This window comes from Squalius cephalus (genome assembly GCF_949319135.1).
Source record: "Squalius cephalus genome assembly, chromosome: 19".
NCBI lineage: Eukaryota > Metazoa > Chordata > Actinopteri > Cypriniformes > Leuciscidae > Squalius > Squalius cephalus.
Window position 1 is genome coordinate 1,601,561 of NC_137140.1, and position 26,580 is coordinate 1,628,140.

At 38.6% G+C, this 26,580-nt stretch overlaps 1 protein-coding gene across 2 annotated transcripts in view; it reads left to right on the forward strand.

The window, feature by feature from the left end:
* The window catches only part of abcc3 (ATP-binding cassette, sub-family C (CFTR/MRP), member 3), a 98,114-nt gene that overhangs the window by 35,727 nt on the left and 35,807 nt on the right, over positions 1-26,580 (forward strand). For both annotated transcript variants that reach the window (XM_079851960.1, XM_079851959.1), the window contains exons 9-19: positions 604-781; positions 3,656-3,817; positions 7,321-7,413; positions 8,354-8,557; positions 13,677-13,823; positions 14,885-14,972; positions 15,117-15,183; positions 22,365-22,491; positions 22,760-22,936; positions 23,931-24,098; positions 25,508-25,694. In XM_079851960.1, coding sequence (XP_079708086.1) covers positions 604-781; positions 3,656-3,817; positions 7,321-7,413; positions 8,354-8,557; positions 13,677-13,823; positions 14,885-14,972; positions 15,117-15,183; positions 22,365-22,491; positions 22,760-22,936; positions 23,931-24,098; positions 25,508-25,694 — 1,598 coding nt within the window. The remainder of the gene's footprint in view (positions 1-603; positions 782-3,655; positions 3,818-7,320; positions 7,414-8,353; positions 8,558-13,676; positions 13,824-14,884; positions 14,973-15,116; positions 15,184-22,364; positions 22,492-22,759; positions 22,937-23,930; positions 24,099-25,507; positions 25,695-26,580) is intronic.

A 26,580-nucleotide genomic window follows, 5' to 3' on the forward strand; every position in this document is an offset into this window, starting at 1 on the left:
TTCGCCACGTATGCTTTTCACACTCTCTGCACAATGCAAACGCAATGCAAATATGTTTCTCTACAGTCCTTTTTGCCATTTTGAATTGTACGCTACAAGGTATAAGTTTGGAATACGTTGTTTTTTAATTCTTATGCTCACAAAGGCTGCATTTATTTGATCAAAAATACAGTCAAAACATTAATATAAAGCAACAACATTTATAATAATCATAAATGTTTCTTGAGCATCAAATCATCATATTAGAGTGATTTCTGAAGGATCATGTGACACTGAAGACTGGAGTAATGATGCTGAAAATTCAGCTTTGATCACAGGAATAAATTACACTTTACTATATATTCACATAAAAAACAGCTGATTTACATGATAATAATATTTCACAATTTTTACTGTATTTTTGATCAAATAAATTCAGCTTTGATCACAGAAATAAATTACATGTTACTATATATTCACATTAAAAAAAACTGCTGTTTTACATTCTAATAATATTTCTTTTATTAAAACTTTTGATTGTTCGTGTAAATATGACTCATGGAAACCACATTGCATGAAACGAACAGAGTTGTGGTTTTAACAGGATTCTCCTTTCATTGTCAGGATGTTGATTGACTTCACCAAAAACAAGGACGCGCCGCTGTGGTGGGGTTACGCGCTGGCTTTCCTAATGTTCGGCACTTCCCTCTTACAGACCCTCATCTTGCATCAGCACTTTCAGTACTGCTTTGTCACGGGCATGAGGCTTCGCTCGGGGATCATCGGAGCCATCTACAGGAAGGTACATACAAGTAAACACTCACGTAGACCAAAATGCAATATTTGTATGTAGAAAACATAATTTTTTGTGAACATTAAAGTCCCCCTGTAGTCAATCATTTTATCCCATAAAACTCATCTTTGATCACCAAAATTACATATTTTTAAAAATATTTTTCCTTAAAATATCTTGAATGTAACTCGACACCCTTGCCTCATTTAGTATGCGCGGTTCTATGAATATGCAAATGAGCCCCGCCTCCACTCACTCACTCAGCTCAGAGATCCACTGGTTGACGATCATACGTTGATCTGATTGGTTACAAGGTAGTTTGTGACGTCAGAAACACCAGTGATTTCAAAGCGTGTTTATGAGACTGTCTTTGGTTCACTGCAGTTTTAAGGAGGAAATACTCAGCAATGCTGTCGACTTATGAATTTACACATGCTTTGTCTTAAAGCACATTAAAAACACCACATAGACACATAAACAACATTAAAAGCTGGATTTTACATCTTTAATGTAACATTCTAGTTTGTCATCCTGCAAACATTATGGGAACGCTACTTCTAAATGTTTGCTGAACGTAAGTAGTAACATTTAAAAAACATTTGGCGAACATACAACTTATGAACAATGTATAAATAACGTGTTTGCGCCAACATTATTAAAAACCAGATAACTCTGAAGAAACGTTTGTTCAGAACAGAAAGCTCTCAGAACGCTCCCTGTAAGCTGGCTGTCTTTGCATTTCTTTCTTCTGTGTAACACAATATCTCAAACGTCTCAGTGGTTTTTTTGTCCACACAATGGGCTCCTTGTTCTTTAACATCTTATTTTGTGTAAGGCAAAAGAAAGAAATGCATACTTCTGCACATGCAAATATAGGTTCAGAATGACATGAGTAAATAATGACCGAAGGGTGAACTAAGCTTTTAAGCTAGTTTTAGGGGGTTAAATAATGAGGAAGCACTTTAGTTTGACCGTTCATAGTACTAGAAACTGCAGCTTTCAAAACTCAAATTACCTCTCCATGGTGTACTTTTACAGGTTTGTCCGTTTATTATGATAAATGTAATACGGTATGCCAGGAAAAGTGCATGAAAAGTCTAGTAGATACTGATAATTGAGCTTATATTAACAGTAACTTGCACTTGAATGTGTTATTCCTGTTATGACTATATTGCGGTGACTGGCAGAAACAAGAGTTACATTTACAATATAAACATTAAAGCTTCTAAAAGATATGCACAACTGTGTTTAATTTAAAATGCAAGCATGACGCCAGCATGACATTGCGTTTATAGAAGTTCAAGTCTCGCAGTTTCAGACGGACAGGGATTTGGTGGTAATCCAGCCATGTGGCCTCTGCTCTACTGCTCTAAAGAGTAAAAGCAAAAGAATAGCTCAGGGATTTCAGATGCCTTAGGTGTGCTAGGCGTGACGGCATGTTCACACACATCTGTGCACTTTTACCTAGAGTAAGTCTGTCCGTCACCAGCGATATTCCTTGAATTGAAAAAGCAAATAATGTGCTTTTGTCATGGGATATTGCATTAGAAAAAGCTTTGAAATGCATCAGCAGGCGTCACTACTATATACTGTGTTCATGGAGCATGGAATGTAAGGGAACGTACTCAGAACGTTCTGGAAAGGTTATCTCAAAGTTATGAACAAACATTCTTTCAGTACCGTTAATTGAATGTTCGATTTGATTCTTTAACAATGTTCTCAAAATGTTAGCACAAAAATGCCATTCATTCATTGTTCATGGAAATAAAATAAAAAAGTTGTTTTTCTGAAGCGTTTCGGTCGGAACCGAATTAAATGGAATCTTCATTTTAGAGTCTTTGGTTCACTGCAGTTTTAAGGAGAAAACACTCAGCAACGGTGTCGACTTATGAATTTACACATGGTTTGTCTTAAAGGGGTGGTTGATTATGATTTGACTTTTCTAGCTTTAGTTAGTGTGTAATGTTGCTGTTTGAGCATAAACAACATCTGCAAAGTTACGACGCTCAAAGTTCAAAGCAAAGGGAGATATTTGCTTTAACAGAAATCGCTTTTTAAGGACTACAACAAACGGCTGGTAGAGACTACACCACATTCCTCCCGGGTTAGTGACATCACCAACCCTAGAATTTACATAAACCCCGCCCCCTGAACACGATTTATAGATTATCATGACAGAATATGCTAATCAATGACTAGAAGATAACTACACATCAGCTTCATAAATTCATCAACTAACCATTCAGAAATGTCCTGTTGCTTCTACATGTTGTCTCTTCTTCTTGAGTCTCTCCATCATTGTCTGACTCCGGTTTGAACATAAAAGGCTAAAAGTTGTTGATATTTTCAGTGCATGTGTGTTTGAGGTAAAAGGACACAAGCTGTTGAAGCTCCGCCCCCTGTGCCGGGAGCAGCAGCTCATTTGCATTTAAAGGGACAGACACAAAACGGTGTGTTTTTGCTCACCCTCAAAAAGTGACAATTTTAACATGCGATATAAAAATATCTGTGGGGTATTTTGAGCTAAAACTTCACACACACACTCTGGGGACATCAGAGACTTATTTTACATCTTGTGAAAAGGGTATTATACCACCCATTTAAAGCATATTAAAAACACCACATAGACATATAAACAACATTAAAAGTTCAAATAACCCAAAAAAGTTGAGTGAATGATTCAATGACTCAGTCATGTGTGATTCAACGACAGAGAATGCTATTATATATTACTGAACATTTTAAACCTTAAATTTAGTTACTGATGCATAAAATCTAGTTGAAATCTAGTAGTTTTTGTATTGTGACAGTGAAAAGAATGATTTCTACAGTGTTTGTTGGATTGTAGGAACATGTCTGACACGTTTTCATCGGTCTTCACAGTCACTAGTGATCACGAACGCAGCCAAGCGCTCGTCTACGGTGGGTGAGGTGGTCAATCTGATGTCTGTGGACGCTCAGCGCTTCATGGATCTCACCACCTTCCTCAACATGCTGTGGTCAGCGCCGCTGCAGATCGTTCTGGCTCTCTTCTTCCTGTGGCAGGTGAAGCTTTTACAGATTTTAATACATTTAAATACTTCCTCTTGCTTTTTTTGTTAAAAGGATAATCATATTCATACATATATAATGTTTCTCTGGAAAATTCTAAATGCAAATCTAAAATGCTTCAAGGCATATAATCATGCATAGTTATGAGTAAAATAAATTTCCCTGTTAGGCCTTTAAAAGGGAGGCTTTTACGTTTTTTTTAATGAACGTAACATGCCTTCATCTCTGAAAACCATGAACAAAACTGTGCAAGGTGCAACAAAAGTCATTCTACATTAAATACAGGTTTGTTTTCAACGAGGTGAAGAACGGTTTGTATCGACTGCCATGTGTTTTAAGCTGAATTATTGGCTGCCGAGAGCATGAAACCTGGCGTTTTGATAAAAATGGTCAATGTTCAACTTCAACCAATGACATGTTAAAAACCCAGGGTTCGTACAAGATGCTTGAAGTGCTTGAATTTGATTATTTTAAAATGGAAGTCCTGGAAAACCCTTGAAAACAGCCATATTTATGAAGAAGTACAAATTGAAACAAATGAAACAACACAAATAAAAAAAATTATTTTCTATGAATGTGAATTTCTATGAATTCTATGAATGTGATGTTGCTCTTATGTTTCCAAGTATATGATATTGCTTTCATTCTTCAGGTCAATCATATATTCAAGGGTAAAAAATCTCTTTGAATGAGGAAAGAAAATATCAAGCAAAACTACTAAAAATGACAGAAAGACACAGCAAAATGACTAAACAAACATTAACTGAAATTTCTCATTTTTTCTCATTCAAAAATGGCAAGCAACACACAAAATTACTAAATCTTTGAATAAAATTAAAGTGAAAGCATTAAATAAAAAATTAAAAAACACCAAAATGTCATTTTTTCCTTGGAAAAATTTCTTTATGCCTTAAAATAGCTTGAATGTAACTCGACACCCGTGCCTCATTTAGTATGCGTGGTTCTATGAATGAGCCCCGCCTCCACTCACTCACAGCAGCTCAGAGATCCACTCGTGTTGATCTGATCAGAGGTGGACGAAGTACACAACTTCCTTACTTGAGTGAAAGTATAGATACTACTGGTCAAATATTACTCCGTTACAAGTAAAAGTTGTAAAGACGTATTTTTACTTAAGTAAAAGTACAGAAGTACTCGTTTTTAAAAGTACTTAAGTATCAAAAGTAAAAAGTAAATGTCAATGCATTGTTTTATTATTGTTGCATTGTTGTATGTAATACTTAAAGTACTGTATGCCTCTGAATCTATGCCTGCATACCTACCCTCATATCAATATCAAATTTATTTCTAGAACACAGTTCCAGTAGTGGGATTGAATGTGAGATTGAATAAGTGCACTCAATAACATCCACAATGGTTTCGGACACCCAAATGGCTGTTCCCTCAAATAGTGCCCTATTTAAAGTTTTTTTTGGCTTTTAGTATGAATATGTTAAACTTACTGTTATCTATGTTCTCCAAAAACCAAACCCAACGTTGAAAATGAAAATCAGGTTTATGTCAGAATCCAATGTCAGATTGACGTTGATCTCCAACGTTGGACAGACGTTGTATTGTGGTTGAAAATGAAAATAGGGTTGACGTCAGAAACCAACATCAGTCGGGTTCTGACGTCAACCCGACTTTTATTTTCAATCAATATCCAACGTCAATCTGACGTCGGGTTCTGATGTCAATCAGATGCAGGGTTCTGACGTCAACCCGACTTTCATTTCCAACCAAAATGCAACCCCTGCAACCAAAATCATCCCCTGACTGACATTACTACTTTCTACTCAAGGACCTTGACAGAATTGTTGTGGAGTAAAAAGTACGATATTTGTCTTTCAAATGTAGTGAAGTTAAAGTAAAAAGTTTCCAGAAAAAAATAATACTCAAGTAAAGTACAGATACTCAAAAAGTGTACTTAAGTATAGTACTCAAGTAAATGTACTTTGTTACTGTCCACCTCTGGATCTGATTGGTAAATGGCAAAAAAAAATAATTAAAGGGATAGTTCACTTTGAAATTAAATGTTGGTATGTTTTAGCTTACCTCAAGGGCATCCAAGATAGGTGTCTTTTTTTCCGCAGTAGTTTCAATTTTGATATTTTTAGGTCAAACCGTTCTTGTCTGTCAGTCATTTAATGCAGGTCTATGGTCACTGTCTCAAAGAGCATGCACAGAGTCCAATTTAAACAATTCCCCATCGTAAGTACACATTGATGGCCTAAGACACGAGACGAGCGGTTTGTGTGAGAAAACGAACAGTATTTATATCGTTGTTATCTCTTGAACACCGCCTCCAAATGATCTGAGGGTGCGGGCGGGTATAGATATATACACTAGACGTCGCCTTGGCTACTGCAGTTCATTGGAACGAAACCATAGCCAAGCGACATCTAGTGTATATATCTATACCCGCCCGCGCCCTCAGATCATTTGGAGGCGGTGTTCAAGAGATAACAACGATATAAATACTGTTCGTTTTCTCACACAAACCGCTCGTCTCGTGTCTTAGGCCATCAATGTGTACTTACGATGGGGAATTGTTTAAATTGGACTCTGTGCATGCTCTTTGAGACAGTGACCATAGACCTGCATTAAATGACTGACAGACAAGAACGGTTTGACCTAAAAATATCAAAATTGAAACTACTGCGGAAAAAAAGACACCTATCTTGGATGCCCTTGAGGTAAGCTAAAACATACCAAAATTTTATTTCAAAGTGAACTATCCCTTTAAAGGTGAAAGCATAAAATATAAAAATATAAAAACAGTTTTAATAAAATATAAAAACTATTTCTATAAAACATTCTGTCTGGACCACTATCGTCAAATACGATTGACAATTAGCATATAGTTTGGATTGGCGGTCTGGTTCTGTTCTGGTTAGCCTAGCATGGATAAGAGCAGGAATAACCCACCTTAGTGTAAACAGAACAGAACCAACATCAATGTATTGCAGATATCATAATGTCAAGATTTTAAAGTACAACATAATTCGAGAATTTAGTCTGATTCAAGGGGAATCAAAATGCCATACTGACTGAACGGAAGGTGGAGCTGGGGAGGGAGGAGGGTAATTATCTCATGAGAAACGCGAGGAGCTGGGGAGGGAGGAGGGTAATTATCTCATGAGAAACGCGAGGAGCTGGGGAGGGAGGAGGGTAATTATCTCATGAGAAACGCGAGGAGCCGGGGATGGAGGAGGGTAATTATCTCATGAGAAACGCGATAGCTGCTGATAATACTGAAGGAGCTTATATATGTATACAGTGATAGGTGTCGTATTCCTATAGGTAGACGTGGATCAGCTGAGAGTCACTGATGAGAGCTTGACTTACGTGATCTGCCAGAACTAACGCTAGACTTAATGTATCTCTAAACTTCTGAAATGACAGTGGTTTTGTGTCGAAGGGAGGTAAAGTGATTGTTGTATGTTTGACAGAAAAGTAGACGTGAGCGATTCGTTCTCATTGTTGTCTTTCTCCAGAACCTGGGTCCGTCGGTGTTGGCTGGTGTGGCCGTGATGGTTCTGCTAATCCCATTCAACGCTTTCATCGCCATGAAGACCAGAACTTACCAGGTCAGCTGTCCTGTTCATCTGAGTCCAGAACATTCAGAAGAAACGTTCCCGTAATGTTTACAAAGTGATGAATTGAAATCTTCCCTTAATGTTCAAATAACATAAGTTGAGTGAATGATTCAATGACTCCTTCACTTGTGATTCAGTGACAGAGATGCTATTATTTATTACTGAACATTTTCACATTTTCAACCTTAAATTGGATAACTGATGCATAAAATGTATTTGAAATCTAGTTGTTTTTATATTGTGGCAAAGAAAAGAACGATTTCTACAGTGTCTGTTCGATTGTGGGAACATGTTTGACACTTATTCGGTCACAAACTGAGTCGGTCTGTTCACACAACGGCCTTCAGTTCTGCTGCTTATCAATATATCATCTTCTGCTGTGGTTTCCAGAGCACAAGCTTATCAGTCACTCACATTTTTTGTGAAGTATCAGTTCCTCTTAAAGAGGCACGAATCTAAACATGAACAAAACTTCTTGTTTGATGTCATTGATGTCTGTATATCTGCACCAGAGTTATTATAGTTAACTAAAACCATTAAAAAAAAATACATTACTTGAAATAAAATAAACTGTAAACTGTAATTTATAAAATTGTAAAAAATATTAAAAACCTTTATTTTATTTAAGCTAGTTGCCAAGGCAACATTTCTCTAACTAAAATAACTAAAACTAAAACTGATTTTTTTTTTTACAAAAATGCACGACAAAATTACTTAAAAAACATTAACTTAAATGAAAATGGAAAATACAAAAATAAAAACATATTTAAAATATTACCAAAAACTAAAACTGAAATAAAAAGACATAAAAAAAAACTAAGAATTCACAATAAAATTACTAAAACTTTTAATTTATATTAAAACGAAAATAAAAAAAATAAAAAAAATATCCCTGAAAGCAATAAGAGCGTGTGAGTGATGCTGTGCACAGGTGGAGCAGATGAAACACAAGGACGACCGCATCAAGCTGATGAACGAGATCCTCAACGGCATCAAGGTGTTGAAGCTCTACGCCTGGGAAATCTCCTTCAAGGAGAAGATCCTGGAGATCCGACAGAAGGAGCTGAACGTGCTGAAGAAGACGGCCTACCTCAGCGCTCTGTCCACCATGGCCTGGACCAGCGCGCCATTCATGGTAACACTCCTCTATCCCTGAGCCTGCGCTTTCGTGTGTGTGTGTGTGTGTGTGTGTGTGTGCACTCTAAAAAACACTGCACGATATTGAGGAAAAATGTGATATGCGATAACTACTTAATTAATGCGATATGATAATGCTTAAAAATATAACTTAACTTACTTAATATAACTTAATAAAGTAAACTTAAATTATCTTTCAAATATATTTACAATTATATAACCTACATACTGTACATGTTTCACATTCTTTTTGTGACAATAAAACATCCCTACAACTTCTGACAGTGAACATCAGTGTTTTACTGTATATCAGAAGTGTTATTTTAACATCAGTGTAAACCTCGGGGGTCAGGCGTTCAGGTTATCCAACATTAGAGTTATTAAACAACAGAAACTGAATAATCAAATGTAAAAATAAACACTGCTTAGTTTTCACTGTATGAATTAAATATATCCTGATTCTTATTAAAGCTACAAAAGTTATTCAGCCGAGAGCAGCGAGTGATTTTCTCTGTCTTTTGTTCAAGACTCCAGTTATTTTGATAATTTCGATATATTGTGCAGCCTTATTTTCAACCCAAGGGCTGGGTAAATATAGGACAGAACACGTTGGGTTAATTTTACCCAGCAAATTGGGTTGTTTATTTAACACAGCATAGTTGATTTTTTTTGTTGTTGTTTTTTACTTCATACATGAATTAATGTCTATGGATTACCTCAAAAAATGTAAACTTTTTTTTTAAAATACTTGATACAACCACTGGCTTGCATGATAATTCCTTTATTGTCAGTCATATTTTACAGTATAGTATATTTTAAATCCTTTTTAATACATAGTGCCAACATTTAAGCTCGTTTAACAAATATTAGAAGTAAAAAATAAACATTTAGAAGTAATTCAAGTGTAATCGACCAGTCTCTGCTGTCCTTTTTCTCCTGTCTCCTTCTGTGTCCTGTGTCGTGTTCAGCGGAGGGACTTCTAACTTAGGAAAGAAATATGTCCACACTTCTAATGCAGAAATATGCTGTGACTCCATAACCTGTCCATAAACAATCAGTGTACAGTTCTGAGAACATGTTTTAACATCATACGTGGCCTATTTATTCTGTATCTTTTTGAATAAAATCATAAAATTTTATGCAAGGCATCAGGCTTCCAAGTTTCCATCACGTGAAAAGATTGTCGCGACACTCAATTAGGTGACTCACATCGCGTCCCTGTATGTTGCTTTGCATAAAATTAAACGATATACAGAACAATTTAACGAATTTATAGATAAAATAAAATGTACACAAACCTGTATTTTACCGAAGACACGCACCATTTTGATGGAGCTGCACTGCTCTCTCCCGAAGAGGTCGCAAAAAGTCTGCGATAAATAACTCAAATACTGGATTGTTACGTCTGACCCAGGATCTGGGTAACACAAAAACTACCCAAACACTGGGTTGTTACGTCTGACCCAGTATATGGGTTACACAACAACTACCCCAACATTGGGTTGCTACATCTGACCCAGGATCTGGGTAACACAAAAACTACCCAAACACTGGGTTGTTACGTCTGACCCAGTATATGGGTTACACAACAACTACCCCAACATTGGATTGTTACGTCTGACCAAGGATCTGGGTAACACAAAAACTACCCAAACACTGGGTTGTTACGTCTGACCCAGGATCTGGACAACACAAAAACTACTCAAACACTGGGCTGTTACGTCTGACCCAGGATCTGGGTAACACAAAAACTACCCAAACACTGGGTTGTTACGTCTGACCCAGGATCTGGGTAACACAAAAACTACCCAAACACTGGGTTGTTACGTCTGACCCAGGATCTGGACAACACAAAAACTACTCAAACACTGGGCTGTTACGTCTGACCCAGGATCTGGGTAACACAAAAACTACCCAAACACTGGGTTGTTACGTCTGACCCAGGATCTGGGTAACACAAAAACTACCCAAACACTGGGTTGTTACGTCTGACCCAGTATGTGGGTTACACAACAACTACCCCAACATTGGGTTGTTACGTCTGACCCAGGATCTGAGTAACACAAAAACTATCCAAACACTGGGCTGTTACGTCTGACCCAAGGTCTGGACAACACAAAAACTACTCAAACACTGGGTTGTTACGTCTGACCCAGGATCTGGGTAACACAAAAACTACCCAAACACTGGGTTGTTACGTCTGACCCAGGATCTGGGTAACACAAAAACTACCCAAACACTGGGTTGTTACGTCTGACCCAGGATCTGGACAACACAAAAACTACTCAAACACTGGGCTGTTACGTCTGACCCAGGATCTGGGTAACACAAAAACTACCCAAACACTGGGTTGTTACGTCTGACCCAGGATCTGGGTAACACAAAAACTACCCAAACACTGGGTTGTTACGTCTGACCCAGGATCTGGACAACACAAAAACTACTCAAACACTGGGCTGTTACGTCTGACCCAGGATCTGGGTAACACAAAAACTACCCAAACACTGGGTTGTTACGTCTGACCCAGGATCTGGGTAACACAAAAACTACCCAAACACTGGGTTGTTACGTCTGACCCAGGATCTGGACAACACAAAAACTACTCAAACACTGGGCTGTTACGTCTGACCCAGGATCTGGGTAACACAAAAACTACCCAAACACTGGGTTGTTACGTCTGACCCAGGATCTGGGTAACACAAAAACTACCCAAACACTGGGTTGTTACGTCTGACCCAGTATGTGGGTTACACAACAACTACCCCAACATTGGGTTGTTACGTCTGACCCAGGATCTGAGTAACACAAAAACTATCCAAACACTGGGTTGTTACGTCTGACCCAGGATCTGGGTAACACAAAAACTACCCAAACACTGGGCTGTTACGTCTGACCCAGGATCTGGGTAACACAAAAACTACCCAAACACTGGGCTGTTACGTCTGACCCAGGATCTGGGTAACACAAAAACTACCCAAACACTGGGTTGTTACGTCTGACCCAGGATCTGGGTAACACAAAAACTACCCAAACACTGGGTTGTTACGTCTGACCCAGGATCTGGGTAACACAAAAACTACCCAAACACTGGGTTGTTACGTCTGACCCAGTATGTGGGTTACACAACAACTACCCCAACATTGGGTTGTTACGTCTGACCCAGGATCTGGGTAACACGAAAACTATCCAAACACTGGGTTGTTGCGTCTGACCCAGGATCTGAGTAACACAAAAACTACCCAAACTCTAGGTTGTTTCGTATGACCCAGGATCTGGGTAACACAAAAACTACCCAAACACTGGATTGTTACGTCTGACCCAGGATCTGGGTAACACAAAAACTACTCAAACACTGGATTGTTACGTCTGACCCAAGATCTGGGTAACACAAAAACTACCCAAACACTGGGTTGTTACGTCTGACCCAGGATCTGGACAACACAAAAACTACTCAAACACTGGGTTGTTACGACTGACCCAGGATCTGAGTAACACAAAAACTACCCAAACACTGGGCTGTTACGTCTGACCCAGGATCTGGGTAACACAAAAACTACCTAAACACTAGGTTGTCACGTCTGACCCAGGATCTGGGTAACACAAAAACTACCCAAACACTGGGTTGTTACGTCTGACCCAGTATGTGGGTTACACAACAACTACCCCAACATTGGGTTGTTACGTCTGACCCAGGATCTGGGTAACACAAAAACTATCCAAACACTGGGCTGTTACATCTGACCCAAGATCTGGGTAACACAAAAACTACCCAAACACTGGGTTCTTACGTCTGACCCAGGATCTGGACAACACAAAAACTACTCAAACACTGGGCTGTTACGTCTGACCCAAGATCTGGGTAACACAAAAACTACCCAAACACTGGGTTGTTACGTCTGACCCAGGATCTGGACAACACAAAAACTACTCAAACACTGGGTTGTTACGTCTGACCCAGGATCTGGACAACACAAAAACTACTCAAACACTGGGTTGTTACGTCTGACCCAGGATCTGGGTAACACAAAAACTACCCAAACACTGGGTTGTTACGTCTGACCCAGGATCTGGGTAACACAAAAACTACCCAAACACTGGGTTGTTACGTCTGACCCAGTATGTGGGTTACACAACAACTACCCCAACATTGGGTTGTTACGTCTGACCCAGGATCTGGGTAACACAAAAACTATCCAAACACTGGGTTGTTACGTCTGACCCAGGATCTGGGTAACACAAAAACTACCCAAACACTGGGTTGTTACGTCTGACCCAGGATCTGGGTAACACAAAAACTACCCAAACACTGGGTTGTTACGTCTGAACCAGTATGTGGGTTACACAACAACTACCCCAACATTGGGTTGTTACGTCTGACCCAGGATCTGGGTAATACAAAAACTATCCAAACACTGGGTTGTTGCGTCTGACCCAAGATCTGGGTAACACAAAAACTACCCAAACACTGGGTTGTTACATCTGACCCAGGATCTGGACAACACAAAAACTACTGAAACACTGGGTTGTTACGTCTGACCCAGGATCTGGACAACACAAAAACTACTCAAACACTGGGTTGTTACGTCTGACCCAGGATCTGAGTAACACAAAAACTACCCAAACACTGGGCTGTTACGTCTGACCCAGGATCTGGGTAACACAAAAACGACCTAAACACTAGGTTGTCACGTCTGACCCAGGATCTGGGTAACACAAAAACTACCCAAACACTGGGCTGTTACGTCTGACCCAGGATCTGGGTAACACAAAAACTACCCAAACACTGGGTTGTTACGTCTGACCCAGGATCTGGGTAACACGAAAACTACCCAGACACTGAAAAAATAACCCTAAAGGCTCAACCCAGGATTTGGGTAGAAAAAACAACCCAATATTTTTTAGAGTGTGAGGAAAATGCAAAATGTTTCTCTTTGATATGCTGTAGATCCTTATCTAGGCGTCAAGTTGCCGGCTCATGTTTCAAAAGTGCATTAGTCATGACGTTTGTAGGAAACATGACCCATGCTGGAAGTGCACGTGAAAAAACATGTTTTTGTTGCTGAAGTCTGAATTTGAACCTGTAATGAGTGTGTGCTTGTGCTCTTGATGTCCTTCAGGTGGCCTTGACCACGTTTGCTGTCTTTGTGACTGTGAGTAAAGATAACATCTTGGATGCGGAGAAGGCCTTCGTGTCCTTGTCTCTGTTCAACATCCTGAGATTCCCGTTGAACATGCTTCCACAAGTCATCAGCAGCATCGTACAAGTGAGCTTTCACTTCATCATGCTTCTCAATATTACAGATATTCACGGTTTAATACAACTTTAGAGCTGTCACAGACGCTGTCGATTAACACTAAAAATGCTATATAAAAAAACACCTATTAAAAAGATTTAAATATGTTTTTTAAAAATGTCTCATCTGCTCATCAAGGCTGCATTTATTTGATTCAAAGTACAGTAAAATACAGTAAAAACAATGAAATATTATTTTAATGTAAATCAGCTGTTTTCTATGTGAATATACAGTAAAGTTTGATCCTGTGATCAAAGCTGAATTTTCAGCATCATTACTCAGTCTTCAGTGTCACATGATCCTTCAGAAATCACTCTAATATGATGATTTGATGATCAAGAAACATTTATGATTATTATCAGTGTTGAAAACAGTTCATATTTTTGTGGAAACTGTGATACATTTTATTTTTCTGGATTCTTTGATGAATAAAGTTCAAAAGAACCTCATTTATTTGAAAAAGAATCTTTTGTAACATTATAAATGTCTTTACTGTTACTTTTGATCAATTTAATGCATCCTTGCTGAATAAAAGTATTTATTTATTTCCAAATAAAAAATTCTTACTGACCATAAACCTTTGAACGGTAGTGTATAACATTTCAAAACCTTTCTATTTTTTAAATAAAAATATATATGTACACATGTGTTTAGGTATATACTGTGTATAATTATTTATATATATATAATTATTTTTTAATAGAAAGGTTTTGTAATATAATAAATATAAATAAATATAGAAATAAACAGCTTTATTTCACAGATGAACGATGATGGCAGACAATTATTTTGCCTTACTTTTTCTAAAACTTGGTCAGTTCTGAATATAATACATATGTTATGTTATATGTTCAGAACTGACCTACTTTTAGAAAGTCTATGTGGCAGATTCATGCATGTTCAGTTCTGATTGTTGAAACGATTGTGAAATATTCACCACAGTATATTCCTGGAATGAGATCATCTTTCTGATGTGTTGTGAACTAATTCTGTCCCACTTCTCGACTCATGGTTGTGTCATCTTTCGTCAGGCCAGTGTGTCTCTGAAGCGCATCCAGGATTTCCTGAATCACGATGAACTGGATCCAGAGAGTGTGGACAGAAGAAACAACGCCTCCGGTAGTTTTACAAGCAAACACAAGCTTCACTTGACGGGAACGGGTTTATGTTTCTGCTCTTGTTCTCATGCTGAGTCATTGTGAAACCTCTGATCATCATGACTGAACTCGCACTTCAGCTTACTCACGCTTTCTCTCTCTTCAGAATATGCCGTGACGGTTGTCAATGGGAAATTCGCATGGGCCAAACAAGACCAGGTCACTCTTGACAAGTAAGAACTCAATGTTCACTAAACACATTCACTCGTAATGTGGCGTTCGTACCTACATCTGTTGTTATCCTCGTTCTAATGCAGATGAATCCAGAGTATGAAACCCTTTCACAGATTGTGATCTAATTTTTTTAATTCTGTCATAATTTGCTCACTCAAGTTTGAGTGTATGTATGTCTGAGTTTCGTATGTGTGTGTATGTATCTGTATGAGTTTCTTTCTTGTGCTGAACACAAAAGAAGTTGATGGGGCTTCCATAGTGTTTTAGTGCTGGGCAATAACCATAAATGTTTCTTGAGCATCAAATCATCATATTAGTGATCATAATTGTGATTAATCATAATTGTGATTAATCACATCCAAAATAAAAGTTTCTATACTGTGTATAATTATTTTGTATATATAAATACACGCATGCATGTATATATTTAAGAAATATTTGCATGTATATACTGTATATATATATATTTATACATCATTTATATTATATATATATATATATATATATATATATATATATATATATATATATATATATATATAAATGTTTTATATATTAATAACACAGATTTGTATCTACAGTATATACACAAAATAACTATACATAGTACACACATACGTAGATTATCTAAACACAAACCTTTATTTTTTATGCGATTAATCGTTGCCCAGCACTATTTTATTTTTATGACATAATGTTCATTTTTGGGTGAATTATCCCTTTAACATCATAAATCTAGCACAGTTTAATATACATGTTTTAGTTTCTGTTCACCACTATGGAACTGGAAATGTGTAAAAGGGTCCATTCTAAATGAGGGGGGCGTGTCAGCAGGTCCTAATTAGCATAACATACACCCATTATCTCCATATAAGGGCATTGCACATGACTCCAGTAAAGCCAAGTGTGCACAAAACAAACACACACTTTAACGGAGGCCTAGACTTCACTTGATCGAATGCATTTTAATGCAGAATCTTTTTGAGATACACAAGATACACTTAGTTATGTAGTATTTTATAATAATAATTTATATAAAAGCACTTACTCCTTCCATGTCTTTGAGATATTTTCACATGCATGTGGTTTCTGTCGGTTCTAAATTTGAAAAAAAACTGTGAAAATATTTAAGCATCAATATTTCTGTGTGAAAACATTTTCATGCATTTTTTTCCGCACGAATATATACATGCACACGAGTAAATGAGTTAGTGCTTCAAATGTATTGTTGCATTAAACTAATTTAATACAGTGAATTGCATTAAACTAACCTAACCTTGCAATATTCTGGAATATCTGTATTTATATGCCACCACTTAGAAAGTGCAAAAAAATGTATCTATCTATAATCTCTCATCTATCATCTATCTATCTATCTATCTATCTATCTATCTATCTATCTATCTATCTATCTATCTATCTATCTATCTATCTATCTATCCATCATCGCTCTCTCTCCTGTGTGCAGCATTAATGTATAGTCTCAGCAGAAACACTGGTGTATGTACAGTAATACTCTCTCCCGTGTGCAGCATTAATGTATAGTCTCAGCAGAAACACTGGTGTATGTACAGTAATACTCTCTCTCGTGTGCAGCATTAATGTATAGTCTCAGCAGAAACACTGGTGTATGTACAGTAATACTCTCTCCCGTGTGCAGCATTAATGTATAGTCTCAGCAGAAACACTGGTGTATGTACAGTAATACTCTCTCCCGTGTGCAGCATTAATGTATAGTCTCAGCAGAAACACTGGTGTATGTACAGTAATACTCTCTCCCGTGTGCAGCATTAATGTATAGTCGCAGCAGAAACACTGGTGTATGTACAGTAATACTCTCTTCCGTGTGCAGCATTAATGTATAGTCTCAGCAGAAACACTGGTGTATGTACAGTAATACTCTCTCCTGTGTGCAGCATTAATGTATAGTCTCAGCAGAAACACTGGTGTATGTACAGTAATACTCTCTCTCGTGTGCAGCATTAATGTATAGTCGCAGCAGAAACACTGGTGTATGTACAGTAATACTCTCTCCGGTGTGCAGCATTAATGTATAGTCTCAGCAGAAACACTGGTGTATGTACAGTAATACTCTCTCCTGTGTGCAGCATTAATGTATAGTCTCAGCAGAAACACTGGTGTATGTACAGTAATACTCTCTCCCGTGTGCAGCATTAATGTATAGTCTCAGCAGAAACACTGGTGTATGTACAGTAATACTCTCTCCTGTGTGCAGCATTAATGTATAGTCTCAGCAGAAACACTGGTGTATGTACAGTAATACTCTCTCCTGTGTGCAGCATTAATGTATAGTCTCAGCAGAAACACTGGTGTATGTACAGTAATACTCTCTCCTGTGTGCAGCATTAATGTATAGTCTCAGCAGAAACACTGGTGTATGTACAGTAATACTCTCTCCCGTGTGCAGCATTAATGTATAGTCTCAGCAGAAACACTGGTGTATGTACAGTAATACTCTCTCCCGTGTGCAGCATTAATGTATAGTCTCAGCAGAAACACTGGTGTATGTACAGTAATACTCTCTCCCGTGTGCAGCATTAATGTATAGTCTCAGCAGAAACACTGGTGTATGTACAGTAATACTCTCTCCTGTGTGCAGCATTAATGTATAGTCTCAGCAGAAACACTGGTGTATGTACAGTAATACTCTCTCCCGTGTGCAGCATTAATGTATAGTCTCAGCAGAAACACTGGTGTATGTACAGTAATACTTTCTCCTGTGTGCAGCATTAATGTATAGTCGCAGCAGAAACACTGGTGTATGTACAGTAATACTCTCTCCTGTGTGCAGCATTAATGTATAGTCTCAGCAGAAACACTGGTGTATGTACAGTAATACTCTCTCCTGTGTGCAGCATTAATGTATAGTCTCAGCAGAAACACTGGTGTATGTACAGTAATACTCTCTCCTGTGTGCAGCATTAATGTATAGTCTCAGCAGAAACACTGGTGTATGTACAGTAATACTCTCTCCCGTGTGCAGCATTAATGTATAGTCTCAGCAGAAACACTGGTGTATGTACAGTAATACTCTCTCCGGTGTGCAGCATTAATGTATAGTCGCAGCAGAAACACTGGTGTATGTACAGTAATACTCTCTCCCGTGTGCAGCATTAATGTATAGTCTCAGCAGAAACACTGGTGTATGTACAGTAATACTCTCTCCTGTGTGCAGCATTAATGTATAGTCTCAGCAGAAACACTGGTGTATGTACAGTAATACTCTCTCCCGTGTGCAGCATTAATGTATAGTCGCAGCAGAAACACTGGTGTATGTACAGTAATACTCTCTCCTGTGTGCAGCATTAATGTATAGTCGCAGCAGAAACACTGGTGTATGTACAGTAATACTCTCTCCGGTGTGCAGCATTAATGTATAGTTGCAGCAGAAACACTGGTGTATGTACAGTAATACTCTCTCCTGTGTGCAGCATTAATGTATAGTTGCAGCAGAAACACTGGTGTATGTACAGTAATACTCTCTCCCGTGTGCAGCATTAATGTATAGTCGCAGCAGAAACACTGGTGTATGTACAGTAATACTCTCTCCCGTGTGCAGCATTAATGTATAGTTGCAGCAGAAACACTGGTGTATGTACAGTAATACTCTCTCCGGTGTGCAGCATTAATGTATAGTCTCAGCAGAAACACTGGTGTATGTACAGTAATACTCTCTCCTGTGTGCAGCATTAATGTATAGTCTCAGCAGAAACACTGGTGTATGTACAGTAATACTCTCTCCGGTGTGCAGCATTAATGTATAGTCGCAGCAGAAACACTGGTGTATGTACAGTAATACTCTCTCCCGTGTGCAGCATTAATGTATAGTCTCAGCAGAAACACTGGTGTATGTACAGTAATACTCTCTCCTGTGTGCAGCATTAATGTATAGTTGCAGCAGAAACACTGGTGTATGTACAGTAATACTCTAGTCTCAGCAGAAACACTGGTGTATGTACAGTAATACTCTCTCCCGTGTGCAGCATTAATGTATAGTTGCAGCAGAAACACTGGTGTATGTACAGTAATACTCTCTCCCGTGTGCAGCATTAATGTATAGTCGCAGCAGAAACACTGGTGTATGTACAGTAATACTCTCTCCTGTGTGCAGCATTAATGTATAGTTGCAGCAGAAACACTGGTGTATGTACAGTAATACTCTCTCCCGTGTGCAGCATTAATGTATAGTCTCAGCAGAAACACTGGTGTATGTACAGTAATACTCTCTCCCGTGTGCAGCATTAATGTATAGTCCCAGCAGAAACACTGGTGTATGTACAGTAATACTCTCTCCCGTGTGCAGCATTAATGTATAGTCGCAGCAGAAACACTGGTGTATGTACAGTAATACTCTCTCCTGTGTGCAGCATTAATGTATAGTTGCAGCAGAAACACTGGTGTATGTACAGTAATACTCTCTCCCGTGTGCAGCATTAATGTATAGTCTCAGCAGAAACACTGGTGTATGTACAGTAATACTCTCTCCCGTGTGCAGCATTAATGTATAGTTGCAGCAGAAACACTGGTGTATGTACAGTAATACTCTCTCCGGTGTGCAGCATTAATGTATAGTCTCAGCAGAAACACTGGTGTATGTACAGTAATACTCTCTCCTGTGTGCAGCATTAATGTATAGTCTCAGCAGAAACACTGGTGTATGTACAGTAATACTCTCTCCGGTGTGCAGCATTAATGTATAGTCTCAGCAGAAACACTGGTGTATGTACAGTAATACTCTCTCCGGTGTGCAGCATTAATGTATAGTCGCAGCAGAAACACTGGTGTATGTACAGTAATACTCTCTCCCGTGTGCAGCATTAATGTATAGTCTCAGCAGAAACACTGGTGTATGTACAGTAATACTCTCTCCTGTGTGCAGCATTAATGTATAGTTGCAGCAGAAACACTGGTGTATGTACAGTAATACTCTCTCCTGTGTGCAGCATTAATGTATAGTCACAGCAGAAACACTGGTGTATGTACAGTAATACTCTAGTCTCAGCAGAAACACTGGTGTATGTACAGTAATACTCTCTCCCGTGTGCAGCATTAATGTATAGTTGCAGCAGAAACACTGGTGTATGTACAGTAATACTCTCTCCCGTGTGCAGCATTAATGTATAGTCGCAGCAGAAACACTGGTGTATGTACAGTAATACTCTCTCCTGTGTGCAGCATTAATGTATAGTTGCAGCAGAAACACTGGTGTATGTACAGTAATACTCTCTCCCGTGTGCAGCATTAATGTATAGTCTCAGCAGAAACACTGGTGTATGTACAGTAATACTTTCTCCCGTGTGCAGCATTAATGTATAGTCTCAGCAGAAACACTGGTGTATGTACAGTAATACTCTCTCCCGTGTGCAGCATTAATGTATAGTCTCAGCAGAAACACTGGTGTATGTACAGTAATACTCTCTCCCGTGTGCAGCATTAATGTATAGTCTCAGCAGAAACACTGGTGTATGTACAGGAATACTCTCTCCCGTGTGCAGCATTAATGTATAGTCTCAGCAGAAACACTGGTGTATGTACAGTAATACTCTCTCCCGTGTGCAGCATTAATGTATAGTCTCAGCAGAAACACTGGTGTATGTACAGTAATACTCTCTCCTGTGTGCAGCATTAATGTATAGTCGCAGCAGAAACACTGGTGTATGTACAGTAATACTCTCTCCGGTGTGCAGCATTAATGTATAGTTGCAGCAGAAACACTGGTGTATGTACAGTAATACTCTCTCCTGTGTGCAGCATTAATGTATAGTTGCAGCAGAAACACTGGTGTATGTACAGTAATACTCTCTCCCGTGTGCAGCATTAATGTATAGTTGCAGCAGAAACACTGGTGTATGTACAGTAATACTCTCTCCCGTGTGCAGCATTAATGTATAGTCTCAGCAGAAACACTGGTGTATGTACAGTAATACTCTCTCCCGTGTGCAGCATTAATGTATAGTCTCAGCAGATACACTGGTGTATGTACAGTAATACTCTCTCCTGTGTGCAGCATTAATGTATAGTCTCAGCAGAAACACTGGTGTATGTACAGTAATACTCTCTCCCGTGTGCAGCATTAATGTATAGTCTCAGCAGAAACACTGGTGTATGTACAGTAATGCTCTCTCCCGTGTGCAGCATTAATGTATAGTCTCAGCAGAAACACTGGTGTATGTACAGTAATACTCTCTCCCGTGTGCAGCATTAATGTATAGTCACAGCAGAAACACTGGTGTATGTACAGGAATACTCTCTCCCGTGTGCAGCATTAATGTATAGTCTCAGCAGAAACACTGGTGTATGTACAGTAATACTCTCTCCCGTGTGCAGCATTAATGTATAGTCTCAGCAGAAACACTGGTGTATGTACAGTAATACTCTCTCCTGTGTGCAGCATTAATGTATAGTCGCAGCAGAAACACTGGTGTATGTACAGTAATACTCTCTCCGGTGTGCAGCATTAATGTATAGTTGCAGCAGAAACACTGGTGTATGTACAGTAATACTCTCTCCTGTGTGCAGCATTAATGTATAGTTGCAGCAGAAACACTGGTGTATGTACAGTAATACTCTCTCCCGTGTGCAGCATTAATGTATAGTTGCAGCAGAAACACTGGTGTATGTACAGTAATACTCTCTCCCGTGTGCAGCATTAATGTATAGTTGCAGCAGAAACACTGGTGTATGTACAGTAATACTCTCTCCCGTGTGCAGCATTAATGTATAGTCTCAGCAGAAACACTGGTGTATGTACAGTAATACTCTCTCCCGTGTGCAGCATTAATGTATAGTCGCAGCAGAAACACTGGTGTATGTACAGTAATACTCTCTCCCGTGTGCAGCATTAATGTATAGTCTCAGCAGATACACTGGTGTATGTACAGTAATACTCTCTCCTGTGTGCAGCATTAATGTATAGTCTCAGCAGAAACACTGGTGTATGTACAGTAATACTCTCTCCCGTGTGCAGCATTAATGTATAGTCTCAGCAGAAACACTGGTGTATGTACAGTAATGCTCTCTCCCGTGTGCAGCATTAATGTATAGTCTCAGCAGAAACACTGGTGTATGTACAGTAATACTCTCTCCCGTGTGCAGCATTAATGTATAGTCACAGCAGAAACACTGGTGTATGTACAGTAATACTCTCTCCTGTGTGCAGCATTAATGTGCTGGTGCCTCAGGGCTCTCTGCTGGCAGTGGTGGGTCACGTGGGCTGTGGGAAGACCTCACTGGTGTCGGCTCTACTGGGAGAGATGGAGAAGCTCGAGGGCCAGATCTCCATACGGGTGAGGCTTCTTTACTACCTCACAGATACAGACACACACACACACACACACACACACACACACACACATAGTAATCAATGCGTGCGTGCCGTGCATGCGTGCGTGTGTGTGTGTGTGTGTGTGTGTGTGTGTGTGTGTGTGTGTATGTGTGTGAGTGTGCATGCATGCGTATATATGTGTGCCGTGCATGCGTGTGTGCACTTGTGTGTGTGTGTGTGTGTGTCCAGGGCATTAATCTGTCTGGTGGTCTGCTCTCCTCTTCCGGCAGGGATCGGTGGCTTATGTCCCACAGCAGGCCTGGATCCAGAACGCCTCTCTCAGGGACAATATCCTCTTCGGAAGACCCTACGAGGAGCAGAAGTACAGGCATGTGCTGGAGGCCTGCGCGCTGACCCCTGACCTGGAAGTGCTTCCTGGAGGAGACCAGACTGAGATCGGGGAGAAGGTACGGGGAGTTCAGTCCACACCTCAATAGTGCTGTGGGCTGTCAGTTTAACACGCTCATTTAATGCAAAATGCTGTATAGTATTTAATATTATTTAATTATAAGACATTTAATCATCCCTGACCTGAATGTAAATTCTGCAATCATTGGTTTTCTTATCTGAGCAATTCTAGCAATGCAATTAATTACCAAATACAAAGCCTGTTTTGAGGCGTTGGAGTTTTCACAGCAAATATTTGCAATGAATTATATTAATTTATCAGCATATCAAATAATTAATCACATTAAAATGAACAAATTGAATGTGTGCAGGGCTTTTAAACATGACTTACACTGTTTTTACAAAGAAATAAACACTTTTTCAGTTTAACACATTTATTTAGTAGAAACAATTATATAGAAACTTATGTTATACACTATTTTATAGTAATTAATATGATTTATTTTTTTAAATATGCATTTAATCATTCCTGGCCTGTATTTGTAATCAGATGTCCACTGAAGGCAAGCTTGGAGAACCCAAATGCAGTTTATTCAAAATATTCTCAAACAATCCAAAAACAAAGGCAATCTGACGTGAACCGTGAACCAATCAGAACATGACACATCAGACAAGGGAATCACATGACAAGAAACATGAAATAACCAAAACTAGACGTGACAGTACATCAATTCTGTAATTGTTTTTCTTACCGTCTGAGCAATTCAAATACAAAGCATGTTTTGTGGCTGTTTTCAACAAATATCAACTATAAACAGTGTTAGGGGAAGTTTTAGAAGTAATGCGTTACAATATTGCATTACTCCCTAAAAAAAGTAACTAACTGCATCTGATTATATCTGATTGCTTTACTTGTAATGTGTTACACTGATTATAAATGTGATTTTTTTTGCAATTCATTTGATTAATTAATCTGCATATGACATAATTGATCATATTTAACTGTAACAGCTTTTGCCTTAACGTTTGGTGTGTGTGTGTGTGTGTGTGCAGGGCATTAATCTGTCAGGTGGTCAGAGGCAGAGAGTGAGTCTGGCTCGAGCGCTGTACAGCGAGTCTGATGTGTTTCTGCTGGATGATCCTCTGTCTGCGGTCGACGCTCATGTTGCCAAACACATCTTTGACAAGGTCATCGGCCCTGAAGGGGCTCTCAAGGGAAAGGTACTTATTTATCTATCTAATGCTGTCTGATATTTATTTTAATTTCACTTTTTAATTTGAATGTGCAGTATTTTTCAGCTGTGCCTATTGATCAGTTTGACTATAGAATGTTTGCTTAAAAAAGATTAGAATGTAATTGGTCATTCATCTTTATAAAACGGCTAGTTCCAGTGCTGGATTCTGATTGGTCAATAGCTGTGTTTTATTCGCAATGGTTCTATGTATCACTACACAACACACCTAGCAACCACTCTTAGCAACATAAACATAGGATATGCTCTTATTGATATTGTTCATTGAAGCTTATAGATCGAGTAAGCGAGTGTAACGTTACCTGCATTTACAGTATAACATTTTACTTCAGGATGTCAGTCCTATATTCATGATAAAAAATAAATCTGTTTGAATGTCCGCTGCTATATCTTGTCCTTTTAACAGTTAAGGGGTTTCCCCGTGACATGCTAGTCATTTGTCTGTTGTCTTGTCACAAGTTTGAATCCTTTCAATATAAAAGTCTTCTCTACTGACTGACTGACTCACCCATTGCCGACTCACAAGACAGTCTTTGCCGCCATCTAGTGGTGAAATAATGTATTTAACTTCTGTTGCTGTTCACCTTCAGGGACTATTTTTTCCAGCGGAAGGAAGGCTTTTAGTGATTTTACTTCATGAAAATTGCATTGAAACATATTTTTTGGCTTTAATATTTGTATTGTGTGGTGACTGTTTTATAAAAGCAATGAGGCACTCGAGGCTAGTGCTGTATGGTGAATAAGTCACGGCTGAAGGGGTTAAGGTTCCTGCACACTGAAGGCTGGCCATTTAAAGGGATAGTTCACCCAAAAATGAAAGTTCTGTCAGTAATGACTCTCCTTCATGTTATCAACCCCGTCAGACTTTCGTTCATCTTCTGAACACAAATTAAGATATTTTTGGTGAAATCTGAGAGCTGGATCCCTTCTCCATAGGCTTCTCTGTAATTGAAATTTGCCGGCTCAGAAAAGTTAGTTAGACATCGTTAAAATAGTCCAAGTGACTACAGTGGCTCAACCTTAAGTTTATCAAGCGACGAGAATACTTTTTGTGCGCAAAAAACAAAACAAAAATAAGGACTTTATTCAACTCTTCATGTTCTTCTGTGCGTCTCTGAGTGAGTTCACGTAGTGTGACAGCGCAGCGCTTCTGGGTTGTACGTCAGAACGGAGGCTCACTATTGGCCAGCATCACACATATGACCAGCGTCGGCCAATAGTGAGCCTACGAAGACGAGTGAAATTCTTACGGGGTTGGAACAACATGAGTGTGAGAAATGACTGACAGTATTTTCAGTTTTGTGTGAGTAACCCGTTGATGACGCTGGTCTGGGCCTCTAAACCCCCGGCTGAAGTGTGCCGCTCTCTGTCCCGCAGACGCGTGTGCTGGTGACGCACGGCATCAGCTTCCTGCCTCAGGTGGATAATATCCTGGTTCTGGTGGACGGGGGCGTGTCCGAGGCGGGGTCCTATCAGGAGCTGCTCCAGCAGAACGGGGCCTTCGCAGAGTTCCTCAGGAACTACTCGCTCGAGGACATCATCGAGGACCAGGAGGAGCTCACACGTAAATATGACGGGGGAAATAATGACACGGATATATGCTGGAAAATATTTATTAATTATTTATAATACATACATAAATCCATCCATCCATCTGTCTATCTATCCAGCATTTTATCTATCTATCTATCTATCTATCTATCTATCTATCTATCTATCTATCTATCTATCTATCTATCTATCTATCTATCCATCATTTTATCTATCGATCTTTCTATCTATCCATCATTTTATCTATCTATCATTTTATCTATCTATCTATCTTTCTATCCATCATTTTATCTATCTATCTATCTATCTATCTATCTATCTATCTATCTATCTATCTATCCATCATTTTATCTATCTATCTATCTATCTATCTATCTATCTATCTATCTATCTATCATTTTATTTGTCTATCCATCGATCTCTCTATCTATTTCTCTATCTATCTATCTATCTATCTATCTATCTATCTATCTATCTATCTATCTATCTATCTATCTGTCTATCTATCTATCTATCTGTCTATCTATCTATCTATCTATCTATCATCTCTATTTATCTATCATCTCTATTTATCTATCCATCATTATATATCTATCTATCTATCTATCTATCTACCATCTATCTATCTATCTATCTATCTATCTATCTATCTATCTATCTATCTATCTATCTATCTATCTATCCATCATTTTATCTATCTATCTATCTATCTATCTATCTATCTATCTATCTATCTATCTATCTATCTATCTATCATTTTGTTTATCTATCCATCTATTTCTCTATCTATCTATCTATTTATCTATCTATCTACTGTATCTATCCATCTCTATTTATCTATCCATCATTATATCCATCTTATCCATCATTATATACATCTATCTGTCTATCTGTCTATC